Source organism: Hypomesus transpacificus, chromosome 5 (assembly GCF_021917145.1).
Source record: "Hypomesus transpacificus isolate Combined female chromosome 5, fHypTra1, whole genome shotgun sequence".
Lineage (NCBI taxonomy): Eukaryota > Metazoa > Chordata > Actinopteri > Osmeriformes > Osmeridae > Hypomesus > Hypomesus transpacificus.
In genome coordinates, this window is record NC_061064.1 from 5737807 (window position 1) to 5754127 (window position 16321).

Consider the following 16321-nt stretch of genomic DNA (forward strand, 5'->3'; position numbering starts at 1 on the left):
TGACAGTATTACTTTCAGTTTTTTCCGTTTTTAAATAATCAGAATAGAAAACTGTTTCCATTATGAATATAGCCAGCAATAAAATTCAATTAGGCACTAAAAGACTCGTAGAGGTTCTCTACATATTATTATCTCTGCCTTACTGATAAATTATTAATTGGTTGTATATTCAAAACAAAGTTGGAAATATATTCACAGATTTGAACAATATTCCCAAAGCAATAATTAGTTACAAAAACGTTAAAACACGAAAGCCACCGTTTTCCAACCGTTCCAAACATTCACCAGGCAATTGATAAAACAAAGTAATAAATACAACGTGACGACTAATATTACACAAAGTAAATAAGAATTACTCACCAAAAACACAAAATTGGCTGATTAGCCTGACTGAGAAAATCTCCTGAGAAAGCTGTACTGTTCACCTGCTTGTTCAGAAGAAATATGAGCAAGCTCTGTAATGTTACAATAAAGTATGCAGATAACACATTGTTACGTTTTTTTGTACGTCATTATGAGTAGCATTCGGATGCACTTTTCATAAAGATGGTACGTATTGATATAAATATACATAGGCATACGTCAATATTTCTCATCATTTAAATCACTCCAATAAATTATCTGCAAACAATTCTTGTTATTTCGCTCATTTGCGCCACACGTTGTCATGTAGTAAATCTTTAATTTTAAAATCCATACAAAGCAGTACTTGGCTACTACAAACGTTCCTGTCTATAATTGTAGTAGTGTACGTCCGTTCGGGAACTCCTCTGGCATTCGAGTCGAAGTAAGAAACAGAAATTATTTTTCATAAGCAAGCTCTTGTTTCCCTCTAAAACAAAACAACAACATTTCAACTTCGTGCATGCCAGCATTGGCCTGACCAGCTAACCACTGGCTCAGCTAGCTGCCCCAGTCCAAGCACCTTGTTCGTGTTTTAAATGTAGCTGTATGTACAGACCTGTTGGCTCTGTAGGCAAACTGCAGGGGGGTCCAGGAGAGGGTCCGTGATGGATTTGAGGTGTTCCAGCACCAGATGCTTCAATAGTTATTCAATCATTAATAAAGAGGTCTCACTGTTGATGCTCAGCTCATATATACTTGTTTTATTTACAAATCATCCTAACATACAGTACAGTATGGAGGTTACATTCAGAGATTCATGGATTACATTTATTGTTTCATACACAATATTATTAATATGTAATCATGGGATCAAATACGATACCCCGACAAATAACTTTTACACAGGATCACAATTTAGAGGATAAGAAATATACATATACATTACTACATTCAGTTCATTGGTAAACAACAGAGATAAAAACGTATCTTGACACTGTAAAATATGTTAAACATTTCAGTCCATTCAGTATATTGTTGAAAATAAATATCACACAGAAATATATGTAGAAAAACACAGAAAGCAACACTTATCAAGTCCTACTTCAGTATGTCTAAGGCCACTTTCAACCCCCCTTCATATGTCCATGTCCTGGAGGTCACCCCAGCTGGGTCCCACCTTGACTTTGGCTCTGAGCTTCACATAAAGCTTGACTGCTGACTCCATCTCTCTCTTCACTATCTGAGCCACCTAAGGGAAATGGAGGAAAAACAGTTTAGAAATTCTGTCCTTACACAGTATTGTCCTGTACTGCACTGTAGGCAGCCTTGAAGGGGTTAAGGCCTGGGCCTATCTATCACACTTAGACACTGGGGTGTCTATCAAGGTTAGGGTGCTAAAGGTCAGGGGTTAAAGCTCCGGGTTCAGTCATACCCGAATGAGGTCTTCTTCTGTGGTCTCGTAGATCAGCTCGTCATGCAGCTGCAGGATGAAGTAAGCCCCTCTGACCCGAGGCCATGTCCTGCTACGGCCCCTGTCTGCACAGCCATCGATGCACCAGTACCACACTTAGTGTTTGTGTGTCCATGCAGACATTTCAAATGGTCGCATGATGTGTGTATCTTTTGTAAATGTTGTTGTGAGCTACTTGCTTTTGTGTGTGTGTGTTACCTGAGTGTGGGTGTTGATGTGACAGGGGGACAGTAGGGAAGGTTTCCTGTAGTCTCTGCTGGATGTTGACAGTGGCCAGTTTAACGATGTCAGCAGCTGAACCCTGAACAGTGGTGTTCACCGCCTGGCGCTCTGCCTGAGAGGCAGAACCACACACACTCTGTTACAGTCAAACATCAGAGATAAGATGTGTTATAACACTTCAGATGGGCCAAACGCCCCCTCACACACACACACACACACACACACATACATGTGCCCTAGCGTAGGTGTTGGCGTTTGTGATCCCAGGCAGGTATCTCCTGCGTCCCAACAGTGTCTGAACGTAGCCCTTTTTTACACAGCTCTTCACCGTGTCTTTCAGGAAGGACTGGATCCCTGGACACACACACACACACACACACACACAGAGAAACACATATACACAGAAACGTACTCTTAACCAATCATGAACACAACACAAGTTGAATACAATGTATCTTTGTTTTGCAAGGCTAAAAGAAAACAGAACATCACACAAACACTAATGTCTCTACCTGTGTATCTGGCTTTGAAGCTCTCTATGTAACAGGCAGCATCGTTCTCATCCACGCCCATCTGCTCCCCCAGAGACTTGGCTCCCATCCCGTAGATGATGCCATAGCAAATCTGAGCATGTCATGGACACATGTTTAACACACATTCATGACTTGTCATGATGTGACTTGTCACATTTGGGGATTTTGCTGATTTGTAAGTGGCACACCTTCATGAAGTGAGCATTTGTTTATTGGCCAGTCAGCCTCACCCAGCCTTTTTGATTTAGTTATTAACCAACTAGCCTTGCTAGCCCCCCCCCCCCAGCCCACCTGCTTGGCCTGCTGTCTGAGGCCGTCCTTCACAGCGTCTGGGGTTATGTTTTTCCACTCTGCCGCGATGCAGCGGAAAACATCCACCCCTCCGTTCAGCACCTGGCTCACACACACGTGTCAGAGAGAGACAGAGAGAGACAGAGAGAGAGACATAGAGAGGAAACAAAGAAGGAGACAGAGAGAGACAGAGAAAGAGAGACAGAGAGAGTGCATCAGGTGAGGACCATTTTGCTGTCCACAAGGTGTCCTGTCAGCATTCCTGTCTGACTGTTTGTGCGTGCGTCTCCTGACCTGTAGGAGGCGCCGGTCCTTAGAGAGGTGAGCTAGCACCCTCAGCTCCAACTGGGAATAATCAGCAGCTAGGATCATCCCTCCTACAGAGAGAGAGAGAGATAGAGGGAGGTAAAGAGAGAGAGAGACCCACCTTCAATTAATCCAATCAAATTTCATTTCGACTGCACGCGCACGCAAATCCAAAGGAGGGTGTGGCCTAACCTGAGAAGGGTACAAAGGCGTGTCTCATGCTGACGGAGAAGGCTTCATCCTTCTCTGGACTGCCTGCAGGAGGGGCTGGCAGCCTGGAGCGCCCTCTCCTGCTGGGAGGACAAACCCACCGTGTCATCGTTATGAATGTCACCCTAGGAGCATACAGCTGGAAGGAGACAATCTTTTCTGTGCCTTTCTATTAGATCTCCACTGACTCAGCTCCTCTCTCCAGCATGCCCTTTCCTGTTGTCTCTCCTCCCAGCACTCTGTGTCCCTATGGTCACCCTCTCTGTCTCTCCCTGTGGTCCCCACGTACCCTGGTCGGGTGGCAGCCTGGCGGCCATCTTGTGAGGGGGGGCTCTCGCCCACAACGGTGGCCATCTGGATCTCAAAGTCTTTCGGAACGTTCTGGATGTTGGGCTCAGTGAAGCTCACTCGGCCTGGCACGGGGAAACAAGAAACATTGCATTCCATGTCATGACAAATACATGTTATAGAATACACTACAGCCCAACTGATATATCGTCTGGCCGATATTATCGGCCGATATTAGGCATTTTCCAATCCATCGGTATCGGCATTTATAATGGCCAATAAATTAATATTAAAATGTATTTTTTATTTTTTAAATATAATTATTGGATCAAAGGACTTTAAGTTACATATCTTAAGTTTGTATTTTTATACATTTTATTTATCAGAACTTTAATGTATTTTGATGTTCCTCTGTTCTGTTGTGACAATAAAACAAACAAGTTAATTTTTAAACTGCATTATCATATTATTTTAGTGAGGAAATAATAACAGGAGTCAGCTCAGTCAGCTGAGCGGTTAGAGAATTGGGCTATTAAATCAGAAGGTTTACGGTTGATTCCCGGTGCGTCAAATTATGTTGTGTCCTTGGGCAAGGCACTTCACCCTACTTGCCTCGGGGGAATGTCCCTGTACTTACTGTAAGTCGCTCTGGATAAGAACGTCTGCTAAAAATGACTAAAAGTAAACTACAAATAACTAATGTTAGGGAAATCAGTTTGTTTGTTACGCATTTCTGGTTTGTAAAAAAAAAAAATTATATCGTCCGATATATCGGAATATCGGATTTGTAAATCACCAAATATTTGTATCGTATCGGCCTTAAAAATCCTTTATCCGTCGGGCTCTAGAATACACTGTATTTGTTGACTAGCCCATATAACCTTAACTCAGCTAGATGGGTAACTGGATAACAAATGTGGTTATTGTTGTGTAGGGCTATGTTGACAACTGCGTGGCTGTGTTCATCTACCTGTGGCGGTGTGTGTCTGAGATACAGGGTGTATCCTGTCCATGGCCAGCAGAGGGTGGTGTTGTTTCTCTCTCTGGAGAGGGAACACCACCTTGGTCATAGCGTTGGTGATCCTCCTCCACTCCAGAATCACCCCAGGGAACGGGTGCAGGGGGCGGAGCTTCTCCAGAACGTCCTGAAGATGTCAGGTAAGCGACCGATGAAACCTTCAGTTCCCAGCTGCATGTTGTTGCATGGCTGGCTGTGTGTGTGTGTGAGAGAGTGAGATACCTTGGTGGTGCTGAACTGCTTTCCCAGGCGTACCTTCCCCGCTCCTCTCCTGGCGTATCCCAGGGTCCTCTTGTTCTTCAGACCAGTCACGTCTCCATTAGGAGGCAGACGCAGTTCCAGAAACATAATCTGAACACAAACACACACACACCTTTAACAGAGTATCAAATAGACAGACATGGTAGTCACACACACACACACACACACACACACACACACACACTCACTCACTCACTCACTCACTCACTCACTCACTCACTCACTCACTCACTCACTCACTCACTCACTCACCACTCACTTGTGTGTATCTTCAGACAGACAGACAGACAGACAGACAGATATATAGACAGACAGACAGACAGACAGACAGACAGACAGACAGAGCTAGCTTCAGGTCAGACCTGGGCTATGTCGTCGATGCTGGTCAGGGAGAAGCTGTGCCCGGCCAGGCTGTAGGCCTGGGCCTCCAGGGAGGAGAGCTTGGCCTGCATCACGTGCTTCTGTCTCTCGCACTCCTCCACGCTGAAGCCCACCCCGTTCAGCTCCAGCAGAGCCAGACACACCTGAGAACGCATCTCCACACGGCGGAACACGTCTGGCGCGCACACACACACACACACACAGCATGAATACATTGAAGACTTAACATGGTGAATTTGAGTTTGAAGGTGAAACTGAACGATGGGTTAGGAGGAATATCATGCAGGTGTGTGCGTGCGTACAGTACTGTGCAAAAGTGTTAGGCACACGTTTTTTTAAAGGAAAGAAAGGAAAAGCTCTAAGACATAATGAGACACAACTGCATTTGTATACAGCAGCACAAATACAGAAGACAAGAAAATTCATTAGGATGATTGTAAAAAGTGTTTCGCCAAGGACCGTGTGTGTGTTCCCCACCTAGCAGTCCATCTTTGTCCAGCAGCGTGTTCAGCTGCTCCATGGCAGCGTGCACCAACACGCTCTCCGTGGCGGCTCTCAGGCGTGGGGAGTGGGTGTGTGCGTGTCTCCCCTCCCCCAGGCCCTCTAGCAGGTCCAGCTCTTGGGGGCAGAAGCAGGTCACCACGCTGGCCAGGGTCCTCTCCTCACTGCCAGGGTCCAACAGCCAACACGCCACCTACAGGACGCACAGAGCATTACAAGACCTCGACAGACCCCGAGGTAATGCATGCACGCACGCCCTCACTCAGAGAGAATACGAACAACATATGCTGTGTGTGTGTGTGTTTTGTACACGTGTATGTTTGTGTGTGTGTTGTACACGTGTATGTGTGTGTGCGTGCGTTCATTACCTTGGGGTCTTCACAACTGCCTTTTAGACCAATGCCACAGCTAAGCACCAAGGTCTTGTACACCTCGATGATGTCGTAGGTGATAACCACGCCCCCTGCACCTTTAACCAATGACCGGTTAAGGCAGGCCTTTACCTGCTCCAGTCTCTCACCCACCGGCAAATCAGCATCCAGTGGAGGCGGGACCAGACTTGAACTGATATCTGTGGGGGACAAAGAGGAATTGACGGAGAGGTTGTGCGTGGGTTGTGTGTAGCTACGCAGGCATGTTGGTTGTGTTTGTGTGTACCTGTGCTCTGCTTCTGTTGCAGTGATATGTATGTGATCCTGTCATGAAATCAATGTTCTTTCCCACTTTTAGTCGAAGAAAGAGTTTGTAACTAATTAATATACCACCACCCTCTCCTCCTTTGCATTCAAAACTCCAGTGATCAGAAGCATTTTGTGTCAGAGGTCTAACATGTGACCAGGCAGCTTGTGGGGAGAGATCTGTCTGTATAAGACCAGAAACGTTCATATCTGACCAATACTCATATCTGCTTGCTGTCCTGACCCAGCTTGGGTAACCTCCAGAGAGATGTGTTTGTGTGTAGAATTGAATATTCTCACAAACATACCTAAGTATGTAAGTGGTAAGTGTCAAATAGTGGAGAATGAAACAGAATTATTATAAATTTTAATAGTTTTCAACATTATTTCTTTATTTTTGTGTACACTTTGAAACCACTCTGGCTATTATCTTGTCTTCACTAGTCTTACATGCTATAAGGCCATAGCTTTTGACTTAAACATCATGTTTGGATTAAGCTGTTACTTGTAACCGAGAAACAAATGTTACTGTAAACTGTATGCTTCAGAGGTTTGGCCACGACGAGAGAGGCAACTTCTCAACCGTTTTCAGTTGAGTTTTAAGTTGCCTCTCTCGTCGTGGCCAAACCTCTGAGGCATCCCGTGTCTCACCAGGATCACATCCTGTGGGCAGCAGCTCCTCTCCATGCACTTCATCCTGACTTGATATAAAAAATGTGTTTTTAAAATATTTTTTGAGGTTGATTTATCCTACAGTGAAGTTGAAATCCCGTTTTCCACTAATGAAAAAAACAAAAACAATCTGGGTGACGGACAATATGCGACTCGCGATGGGGGGGCCAGTGGGGGGCCAGCAATCCCCCCCCCCCCCCCCCCCCCCGACGGTGCTACTGCCGTGTCTGAGGTGTATTTGAGGCGTGTTCAGTCGGCTTACATAATCAGAAAGAATAATTTCTGATTCTGATTCTTTCTGATTATGTTGAGGAGTGTGAACTTTGCTCTCCCTGTATCAATAAATCTTCAGCACTAGTCTGCTCCCTGCATTTACATTAAACAGTAGTGAACTGTTGAAATATATCCTTGTAAGACAAGAAAAGGATAGAAGATGGTGAGAAAATGGGTATATAGATTATTACACACCCTTATATCTTAACCCATTTCTCTATCAGTATCCCCCCCCCCCCCCCAAAGAAAAAATGTAATGTGAGACATTTATTTGATCGATTGATTTATTGGTTTTCAGACACACTTATTCCTATATGATTAGAAATACAATTCTGTAAAATGGTCAACGGTCAGGGTGGCAAGTCTTCCAAGATGTGGACTGAGATGGATACAAATAAAATATATTTATTTAATTTTTGGATGCTTTGTCATTAAAACAAATACATATCTTTAGCTAAGCATGTCAGCGGTCAATGTCAATTAGTGGATAAGGAAACAGAAGAAAAAGAACATTTATACATTTTTAATACAATTTCAATTTTACATAAAATCTAAATAAAGAGAATACAATTTGTTTACACAGACACCTCTATGAATATGATTGAAAAACGATTTACACTATTAACCGGTACTCAGTGCAGTCTTATACACTTGGTTAGTTCTGATGTTATGTATTTTTTTATGTCCCCCTCCCCTTTCCCCTTCCCCTTCCTCTCTCGGGCCCTGCCGGTTATGCTATGCAGCACATGTCTTGTCTTAGTGTATTAATATGTAAATTAACAATTTGATCAATTTTCGCCCAAAGAATGCAACCTGTAAGTTTGCAATTTATATTGACATCTTCCATATGCCCAGGCAGATTACATGCCAAGCTGAATCTGTGGACCGGTAGACATTCGGGTGATGCATCACACAAAGCACTGCCCTTCTCTCTCCACCACGTAAGGAATTCTCTGTGGTCAGTGATCTCCAGCCCAGACTGCAGGGTGTTGTTTCTGTCTCTGACTGTAGCCAAGTATCTCTCCAGCTCAGTCAGATGCACTCCCATTCTGTCCGGCTCTTCATCAATTTCTCTCATAGCCTCCTCTTCTTTTTCCCTCAGCTTGGTGATGGTCTCCTCAAACTGGGCCTGAAGCTTTCTTTTGACTTCATCACATCTCTGTCTTTTATCAGAGAGGACTTGTTGTTGCTCATGTATTTTGCTCACCCCATCAGTTTCCTGCTCAGAGCTACCAAGTATAACTGACACCAACTTTCCTCTCAGATCCTCCTGGGCCTCTTTGAGAGGTCTGAACGTGTGACCTCTGTGCTCTCTTCCATCTCTGCAGATCAGACAGATCAGCTGGTTGTCTGTCTCACAGAACAGCTTCAGACTCTCTCCATGTTCTGGACACACATCTTCTCTCTCCACTCCTCCTCTCCCCTTCTTGTTCTCCTTCAGTCTCAGCTGGTCGGCCATGTTCTTTATTAACCTGTTAATCTGGAAGTTCCTGTCCCTGACAGGCTGTCTACACTCTGGGCAGTGCTGGTGACCAGCATCCAGACATTGTTGGATACATCTCATACAGAATGTATGTTGGCAGCTGAGAGACACTGGGTCAGTGAAAACCTCAGTGCAGATGGAGCAGAGGAGGTGGTCTGTCAGAGTTGAGGAAGCTGCAGCCATACTGGAACTGAATGGACTGATCAATGGGAGAGAAGAAGTGAAAATGTTTTAAGCACATACAAGTGAACCTATGTTAACCTAGTTACAAACTTTGTTAACCGCATTACAACTGTTATGATTTTAAGCCCATCCATTACATAAGTTGTTTGTCAGTATCTTTTAAAGTTTCGGTTTCATTTTGTAATGAATTAGTTTCTATTTCGAGTTTTGACTTACTTTAAGTTTGATTGTCCATATTTGTTTAGGGGAAAAATTCATAACTGTAACTGTTATGTTTGTAGTTGGTGTAGGCCTTTTTAGGCTATGGTAAATTGAACGGTAACTTCAACGACAAGACACTTAGATTTATCGGACACTGGCCGGTAAATAAGCCTACGCAAAAGAATCCCACACTTGCAGGAACGCTTGCTGCAGCATACATTTTCAAGTCTGTGAATGTGAAATTGATTCGATCTAGATAACATTTGAGATAAACATTTAACATTTGGCCGAGTGTTAGATTCAAAAGTAATTTATCCGTTCTCACCTTTAAATGAGGTTACCGTTCCTGAGAAGTTATCTGAAGTTGTCCGTGGCTGAAGTGTAATTGAGGCGTGTTCAGTCAGCTTACGTTGAGGAGTGTGAACTTTGCTCTCTCTGTATCAATAAAACTTCAGCACTGGTCTGCTCTCTGCATTTACATTAGTCAGTAGTGAACTGTTGAAACATATCCGTGTAAGACAACACAAGGATAGAAGATGATGGGAAAATGGGAATATAGATTTTTTTTTAATATAAGACATTTATTTGATCCAGGTTTTCAGACACACTTATTCCACTTATTACTAAAACAAATATTAATAGGCAAACCAGCTAGAAGTTGTGCTAAATAGTTTTACACTGGCTATGTGAGATTTAGGCTACATGTACAAGGCAAGCATTGGAATTAATCATTAGTATGCAAGAGCAATATCTAACTATTAAGCTATACAGTTTACAATACAATTTGAGAAAAGGACAGTATTACGTAAGCTATTACTTCTACCAGATATTTTTTTTTTACTGTATACACTCTAAGACAGGGGTGTCGAGCTCCGGTCCTCGAGGGCCGCTGTCCTGCATGTTTTAGATGTTTCCCTGATCCAGCTCACCTGATTCGAATGAATGGTCGTTATAACAACCCTTTTAATTGAATCAGGTGTGTTGGAGCAGGGAAACATCTAAAACATGCAGGACAGCGGCCCTCGAGGACCGGAGTTCGACACCCCTGCTCTAAGAGGTTTGTGACCTGGTGTTGCCTCTCAATGTGGACAAACCTCTTGGAAGCGAAGCTGACTATGATAGCAGTCATAGCCTTGAGCCGGCGCTCCACCTCCCCCTTGGTTATAGTTTCAACAATCCTGCTCACGTCTTCATCAAACTGCAACCACAAGGTTTTGGCTGTTAGCTGGAGGCTTCTTGATTTGCTCTGGGGGAATAGACTGCAAGGAATGGAGGGCTGTACTACTGGAGGGACTGGGCTCTGTGGGGTGATTCCTGTCCGGGCTTCTCCTGTGTCTCACCAGGATCAGATGCCGCTCCATGCACTTCATCTTGGCCTGATATATTTTAAAACCAAGTGGGTTCTAGCACACTTCGAGCACAGATGCAGATGCATCTTGCCTAGTGTCCGTCCTGTTGGGTTTTCACCCACCTTTCCTGGGGTTATCTCAAAGTATATATTTATGTATTTATTTGACTCAAATGCTACATCTGTATTTTACTGTACAGACTTTAAAGGCTTAAGTTTTCTCTTCCATCTCTGCTGATCAGACAGATAAGCTGGTAGTCTGTCTCACAGAACAGCTTCAGACTCCATGTTTTGGACAAACGTCTTCTCTTTCCACTCCTCCTCTCCCCTTCCTGCTCTCCTCCAATCTCAGTTGGTCGGCCATGTTCTTTATCAGCTTGTTGATCTGGAAGTTCCTGTCCCTGACAGGCTGTCTGCACTCTGGGCAGTGCTGGTGACCAGCATCCAGACTCAGTTGGATACATCTCATACAGAATGTGTGTTGGCAGTTGAGAGTCACTGGGTCAGTAAAGACCTCAGTGCAGATGGAGCAGAGGAGCTGGTCTGTCAGAGTTGAGGAAGCTGCTGCCATACTGGAACTGAATGGATAGTCAAGGGGAAGGTGAACTGAAAATGTTTTAACCACACACTGAATTACACACTTTGTTGACCGCATTACAACTGTTCAGTCAAGACACTCACGTGATTGATTTCACCATTTATTCATACACGTGACAAATGGTTTTACATTGGCAGAATGGATGTACATGGGGAAGCGCTCCCTGCCTTCACTGCAGCATGCATGACATGAGGCAGGGAGCAATGAGTTAAATCCCCCACGGGGAGCACAGACAGACAACATGGGGGAGAAAGGAATGGTGGCAGTTGGCTGCAGCACAGAACACAAAGGTAATCGAGGATGCGTATGCATGTGGGTGATATGATGCACGCTGCCCGAGTGCCATGCCTGAACCTGCTTCGCTCATTTATGATTTTAAGGCCATCCATTATCAAAATGTTGTACACACACACAATACGGTTTGCACTGATAAAGGTTAGAAACAATGGGAGGCACAACATGTCAGAGAGGAAACAAATGACTAATGATTGTGTCACAGTTCCCAGTGATTGAACCCAAACGCAGACCTGGACTGGTAGGTGGTGAAAAAGGAGATGTTTATTGATGATGCAAATCAGAAGGGTATTGCCAGACGTGAAGACACGTGAGTACAGGTGATTAGAGGCGGATGGTGGTGCCGAACGTGCAGGTTGGTGATTCCAGGTGGCCAGGTGGGAGTGAAGCGATTCCGGAGTCTGAGACTGAAAAAACAAGAAAAAGTTGATATACTTATATAGGTTGGCACGCTGGTACAACGTACAAGTACGTGTAACCAGCACTTTAAATAAAAAATGTGTATGTAGTGAAAAAATACATTCAAAAGTAATTTCGGCTCTCACCTCTAATTTACCAGTCCTGAGAAGATATCTGAAGTCTTCCGTGTCTGATGTGTAATTGAGCCGTGTTCAGTCTTCTTATGTTGAGGGGTGTGCTATCTATATATAAGTGTAGAAGTGTGTATGTTTATCCCTATTATTCCTTTTCTCTCTCACTCTCACTCTCTCTCTCTCTTTCTCTCTGTCTGTCTTTCTCTATATCTTTCTCTCTCTCTTTCTCTCGATGTCTCTCTTTCTCTGAGAGAGACAGAGAGAGAAAGAAAAAGAGAGAGAAAGAGACAGAGAGAGAAAGAGAGACTGAGAGAAAAGGAGAGGGAGAGAGAGAGAGAGAGAGAGAGAGAGAGAGAGAGAGAGAAAGTCAGAGAGAGAGAAAGTCAGAGAGAGAGAGAAAGATATATAAATATATATATATATATAGAGAGAGAGAGAGCGAGAGAGAGAGAGAGAGAGAGAGAGAGAGAGAGAGAGAGAGAGAGAGAGAGAGAGAGAGAGAGAGGGGGGGGGAGACAGAAAGAGAGACAGAGAGAAAAAGAGAAAGAGAAACAAAGAGAGACAAAGAGAAAGAGAGAGAGAGGAATAGAGAAAGAGAGAAAGCGGGAAAGAGAGAATGTGTGTGTATGTGTGTGTATGCATGAGTATGTTTGTGATGTTTGTTAAACATCTAAACAACTGCAACACATGAGTTTGCGGGACAGCCACTGGAAAAACCTGCCAATCATAAGAATACAAATTAAAGTAAATCTGCCATACCAGCATGCATTCTCTCATCCTTACACTGAGGGTCTTGCTGTCTTCACCCACATTGTACGACCCCTTCATTTAGCCTTTCTGCTATCTGCCCTCACCTCTTTCCCACATTCTTCTTTTTCTTTTTCTTCTCCTTCCCGTTGTTCATGGAATCTTCCTCCACAGTCAGTGGTTGGATGTGTGACTGAGCTTTGGCCTTCTTTTTCCCCGTCGTCTGCTTCGTCATATCCTGAAAACAGAACACACGCTTACATGGATGACAATGAACCAATGAACCAATCGTGAACCAAGCCTCATTAGTCCACAATTTATACAGTCAGTTATTGTGCATATTGTGATTCATGCTTAAACAGTGTATATCAGCATATATGTGCCTGTGATGATAATGACTCACCTGCTGGAGCTCATCCAGTTCTCCTTGGCGCAGCTTCTTTGAATCAGCGCTCAAGTTTGTGATTGGTGGCAGACGAGAGTGGGGCAAACACCCCCCAGCAGGCGGAGTCTCAGGCCTGCTAGGAGTCACAACAATGACACTGTTGAGAGGAGCCTGGGGGACCTGCTGGTTCAAGAGGAGGATCTCGGGAGTAGGAGGAGTCAGAGGGGGTGAGTCCGTGGCATCCTCAATAGCGAAGGGGACCACAGGAGTGGTCTCTGTCTCAGATAGATCCTGGGGAGACAAGAGAAGACATAACCTTTTGGCATGTGGGACCTGGGATCTTTCCATGGCTCTTTAGGATGATAATCAACAAACTTAATCAGGATAGTGTCATTCTATACCTTGAATCAACCAATAGCTGAATCAATGAATATGTACTGTTTCTGTATTGATTACTTACAAAGCGTTGGTCGATCTTCTCAGTGAGGGCCCTGCACGCCCTGCACGCCATGTGCAGCTTCTGGATCTCTCTCTGCCATATCTCATGCAGCTCCACATCACTGTGATCCGCGTGGTCCGAGTCCATGACTTTGTAAAGTCCTTCAAACTCTGTCAAGATCCGTTCCAACATGTCTTTCTGGATCTTTTGGAGCCTTCTCCCCCTGAACTCGGTCGCACACCGTCTCAGGGCTGCACCCACCTGGCCTTGCCTCTGGCTCTTCACAACAGGCACCTCTTTCGGGTAGGCGTCGGTGTTCATGACATCCTGGGTGACTTCAATGTCAAGTTGCAGAAGTTCCAGGGATGCCTTGATGGCCTGCCTGTTGAGTCTCTCCCACAGGGGTCTGGTCTCCTGGTCTGGTCTCAAAGAGCCAGGGGGAATGACCTGGACTGCACAATCCATAACAGGATTCTAGGGAGACCAAGAGTAAAGGACAATGTGCAGGAACAGGGCAGAGGGGAAAATGTGAAATTGTGTTCCCACCACATTCGACTCCCTATATTAGAGACACAGTCACTCAGAGGTATTTGACCATGTTTGCTGTTTAACCATTTAAGTTTAAGTTCATACAAACTCTTATCATCTGTTTCATCCATTTCACTTATCACTATGAAAAGACTTACCAGAAAATCTTCCTCATCAAATGAATGGAGAGAAAGATGGTCCCCATTTTTCCAATCCTTTTCATTGGCCTGGATGGTGGTCCCATCAAGTTCAACTCCCTACATTAGAGACACAGTCACTCAGAGGTATTTGACCATGTATGATGATTAACCATTTAAGTTTAAGTTAAAATAAGGATCTTACCAAATCGGTGTCATCCCTTTCACCTATCGCTATGCATAAACTACTGACCAGAAAATCTGCCTCATCAAGTGAACAGAGAGAAAGATCATCCCCACATTTCCAATCCTCTTCCTTTTCTTGGATTGTAGTCCCATCATGGTCAACTTCCTACATTATAGACAGTCACTCAGATAGGAATTTCACCATGTTTGCTGTTTAAACATTTACATTTAAGTTGATATAAGGCTCTTACCAGTTCGGCCTCATCCATTTCTCTAACCAGTATCCTTACACCCATGTTATTGACGGTAACTGCATTACATAAGTGTGGATTAAATTGAGCATTAAATTCCGTTACATGTAAGATTACACTAAGTTTTAATGCGTTAAGAAGAATTACTCACCGAAATTGGCTGATTAGAGAAAATCTTGCAAAAAACTTCAGAGAAAGCTAGACAGTAAATACCGTTCACTTTTTCAGAAGAAATGTGATGTAGTTAGTTCTGTAATGTTAGATTAAAGTATGAATGTACACCATTATTACGTTGTTGTAGCCTACGTCATAATGTGTAGCATTTGGACAGAAGCTACATATACAGTAGCCTTTATCATTTTAAATAAATATACGTCAATATTCCTCGTTTGGTAATTCCGATTGTGTTTTCTGTAAAACGTGAATTGCATGAAGAATGACAGTACTACTTTCCGTTTTTTCAGTTTTTAAATAATCAGAATAGAAAACTGTTTCCATTATGAATATAGCCAGCACTAAAATTCAATTAGGCACTAAAAGCCTCGTAGACCTTCTCTACATATTATTATCTCTGCCTTGCTGATAAATTATTAATTGGTTGTATATTCAAAACAAAGTTGGAAATATATTCACAGATTTGAACAATATTCCCAAAGCAATAACTAGTTACAAAAACGTTAAAACACGAATGCCACTTTTTTCCAACCGTTCCAAACATTCACCAGGCAATTGATAAAATTAAAAGTAATAAAATACAATAAGAGACTAATATTACACAAAGTAAATAATAATTACTCACCAAAAACACAAAATTGGCTGATTAGCCTGACTAAGAAAATCTCCTGAGAAAGCTGTACTGTTCACCTGCTTGTTCAGAAGAAATATGAGCAAGCTGTAATGTTACAATAAAGTATGCAGATAACACATTATTACGTTTTTTTGTACGTCATTATGTGTAGCATTCGGATGCACTTTTCATAAAGATGGTACGTATTGATATAAATATACATAGGCATACGTCAATATTTCTCATCATTTAAATCACTCCAATAAATTATCTGCAAACAATTCTTGTTATTTCGCTCGTTTGCGCCACACGTTGTCATGTAGAAAATATTTAATTTTAAAATCCATACAAAGCAGTACTTGGCTACGACAATCTTTCCTGTCTATAATTGTAGTAGCCTTGCGTACGTCCGTTCGGGAACTCCTCTGGCATTCGAGTCGAAGTAAGAAACAGAAATTATTTTTCATAAACAAGCTCTTGTTTCCCTCCAAAACATTTCAACTTCGTGCATGCCTGCATGGACCTGCATGGCCAGCTAACCACTGGCTCAGCTAGCTGCCCCAGTCCAAGCACCTTGTTCGTGTTTTAAATGTAGCTGTATGTACAGACCTGTTGGCTCTGTAGGCAAACTGCAGGGGGGTCCAGGAGAGGGTCCGTGATGGATTTGAGGTGTTCCAGCACCAGATGCTTCAATAGTTATTAAATTAATAATAAAGAGGTCTCACTGTTGATGCTCAGCTCATATATATTCGTTTTATTTACAAATCATCCT

At 43.3% G+C, this 16321-nt stretch overlaps 2 protein-coding genes and 1 long non-coding RNA gene across 3 annotated transcripts; all 3 read right to left on the bottom strand.

Annotated features, from left to right (window-relative positions):
* Positions 1 to 1252: 1252 nt before the first annotated feature.
* LOC124468288 (DNA polymerase theta-like) lies at positions 1253 to 7200 on the bottom strand. The gene is made up of 15 exons (XM_047020947.1): positions 7113 to 7200; positions 6196 to 6398; positions 5804 to 6020; positions 5308 to 5501; positions 4907 to 5035; positions 4637 to 4811; positions 3668 to 3791; positions 3361 to 3461; positions 3157 to 3239; positions 2863 to 2964; positions 2551 to 2662; positions 2268 to 2392; positions 2015 to 2150; positions 1778 to 1881; positions 1253 to 1594 (listed from the first exon to the last, which is right to left on the bottom strand). The coding sequence occupies exons 1-15, from the start codon at positions 7198 to 7200 to the stop codon at positions 1481 to 1483; spliced, it is 2007 nt and encodes a 668-aa protein (XP_046876903.1). The 3' UTR covers positions 1253 to 1480.
* Positions 7201 to 7719: 519 nt separating this feature from the next.
* LOC124468067 (nuclear factor 7, brain-like) lies at positions 7720 to 9742 on the bottom strand. Its single transcript, XM_047020641.1, has 2 exons — positions 9642 to 9742; positions 7720 to 9131 (listed from the first exon to the last, which is right to left on the bottom strand). Exon 2 carries the CDS (start codon positions 9113 to 9115, stop codon positions 8180 to 8182), a length of 936 nt encoding a protein of 311 aa, XP_046876597.1. The 5' UTR covers positions 9116 to 9131; positions 9642 to 9742; the 3' UTR covers positions 7720 to 8179.
* A 2973-nt stretch (positions 9743 to 12715) lies between these two features.
* On the bottom strand, positions 12716 to 13283 carry LOC124468070. Its single transcript, XR_006956136.1, has 3 exons — positions 13240 to 13283; positions 12944 to 13074; positions 12716 to 12806 (listed from the first exon to the last, which is right to left on the bottom strand). It is a non-coding gene; the product is annotated as an uncharacterized LOC124468070 (long non-coding RNA).
* Positions 13284 to 16321: the final 3038 nt, after the last annotated feature.

Bases quoted from the DNA above. Each gene is read 5' to 3' on its own strand.
- LOC124468067 (XM_047020641.1), bottom strand. From the start codon at position 9,115: ATGGCTGCAGCTTCCTCAACTCTGACAGACCACCTCCTCTGCTCCATC.
- LOC124468288 (XM_047020947.1), bottom strand. From the start codon at position 7,200: ATGAAGTGCATGGAGAGGAGCTGCTGCCCACAGGATGTGATCCTGGTG. The intron at 5,036-5,307 runs GTCTGACCTGAA...GTTTGTGTTCAG, and splicing joins GCATCGACGACATAGCCCAG to ATTATGTTTCTGGAACTGCG. The intron at 3,792-4,636 runs GTAGATGAACAC...TCCCCGTGCCAG, and splicing joins TCAGACACACACCGCCACAG to GCCGAGTGAGCTTCACTGAG.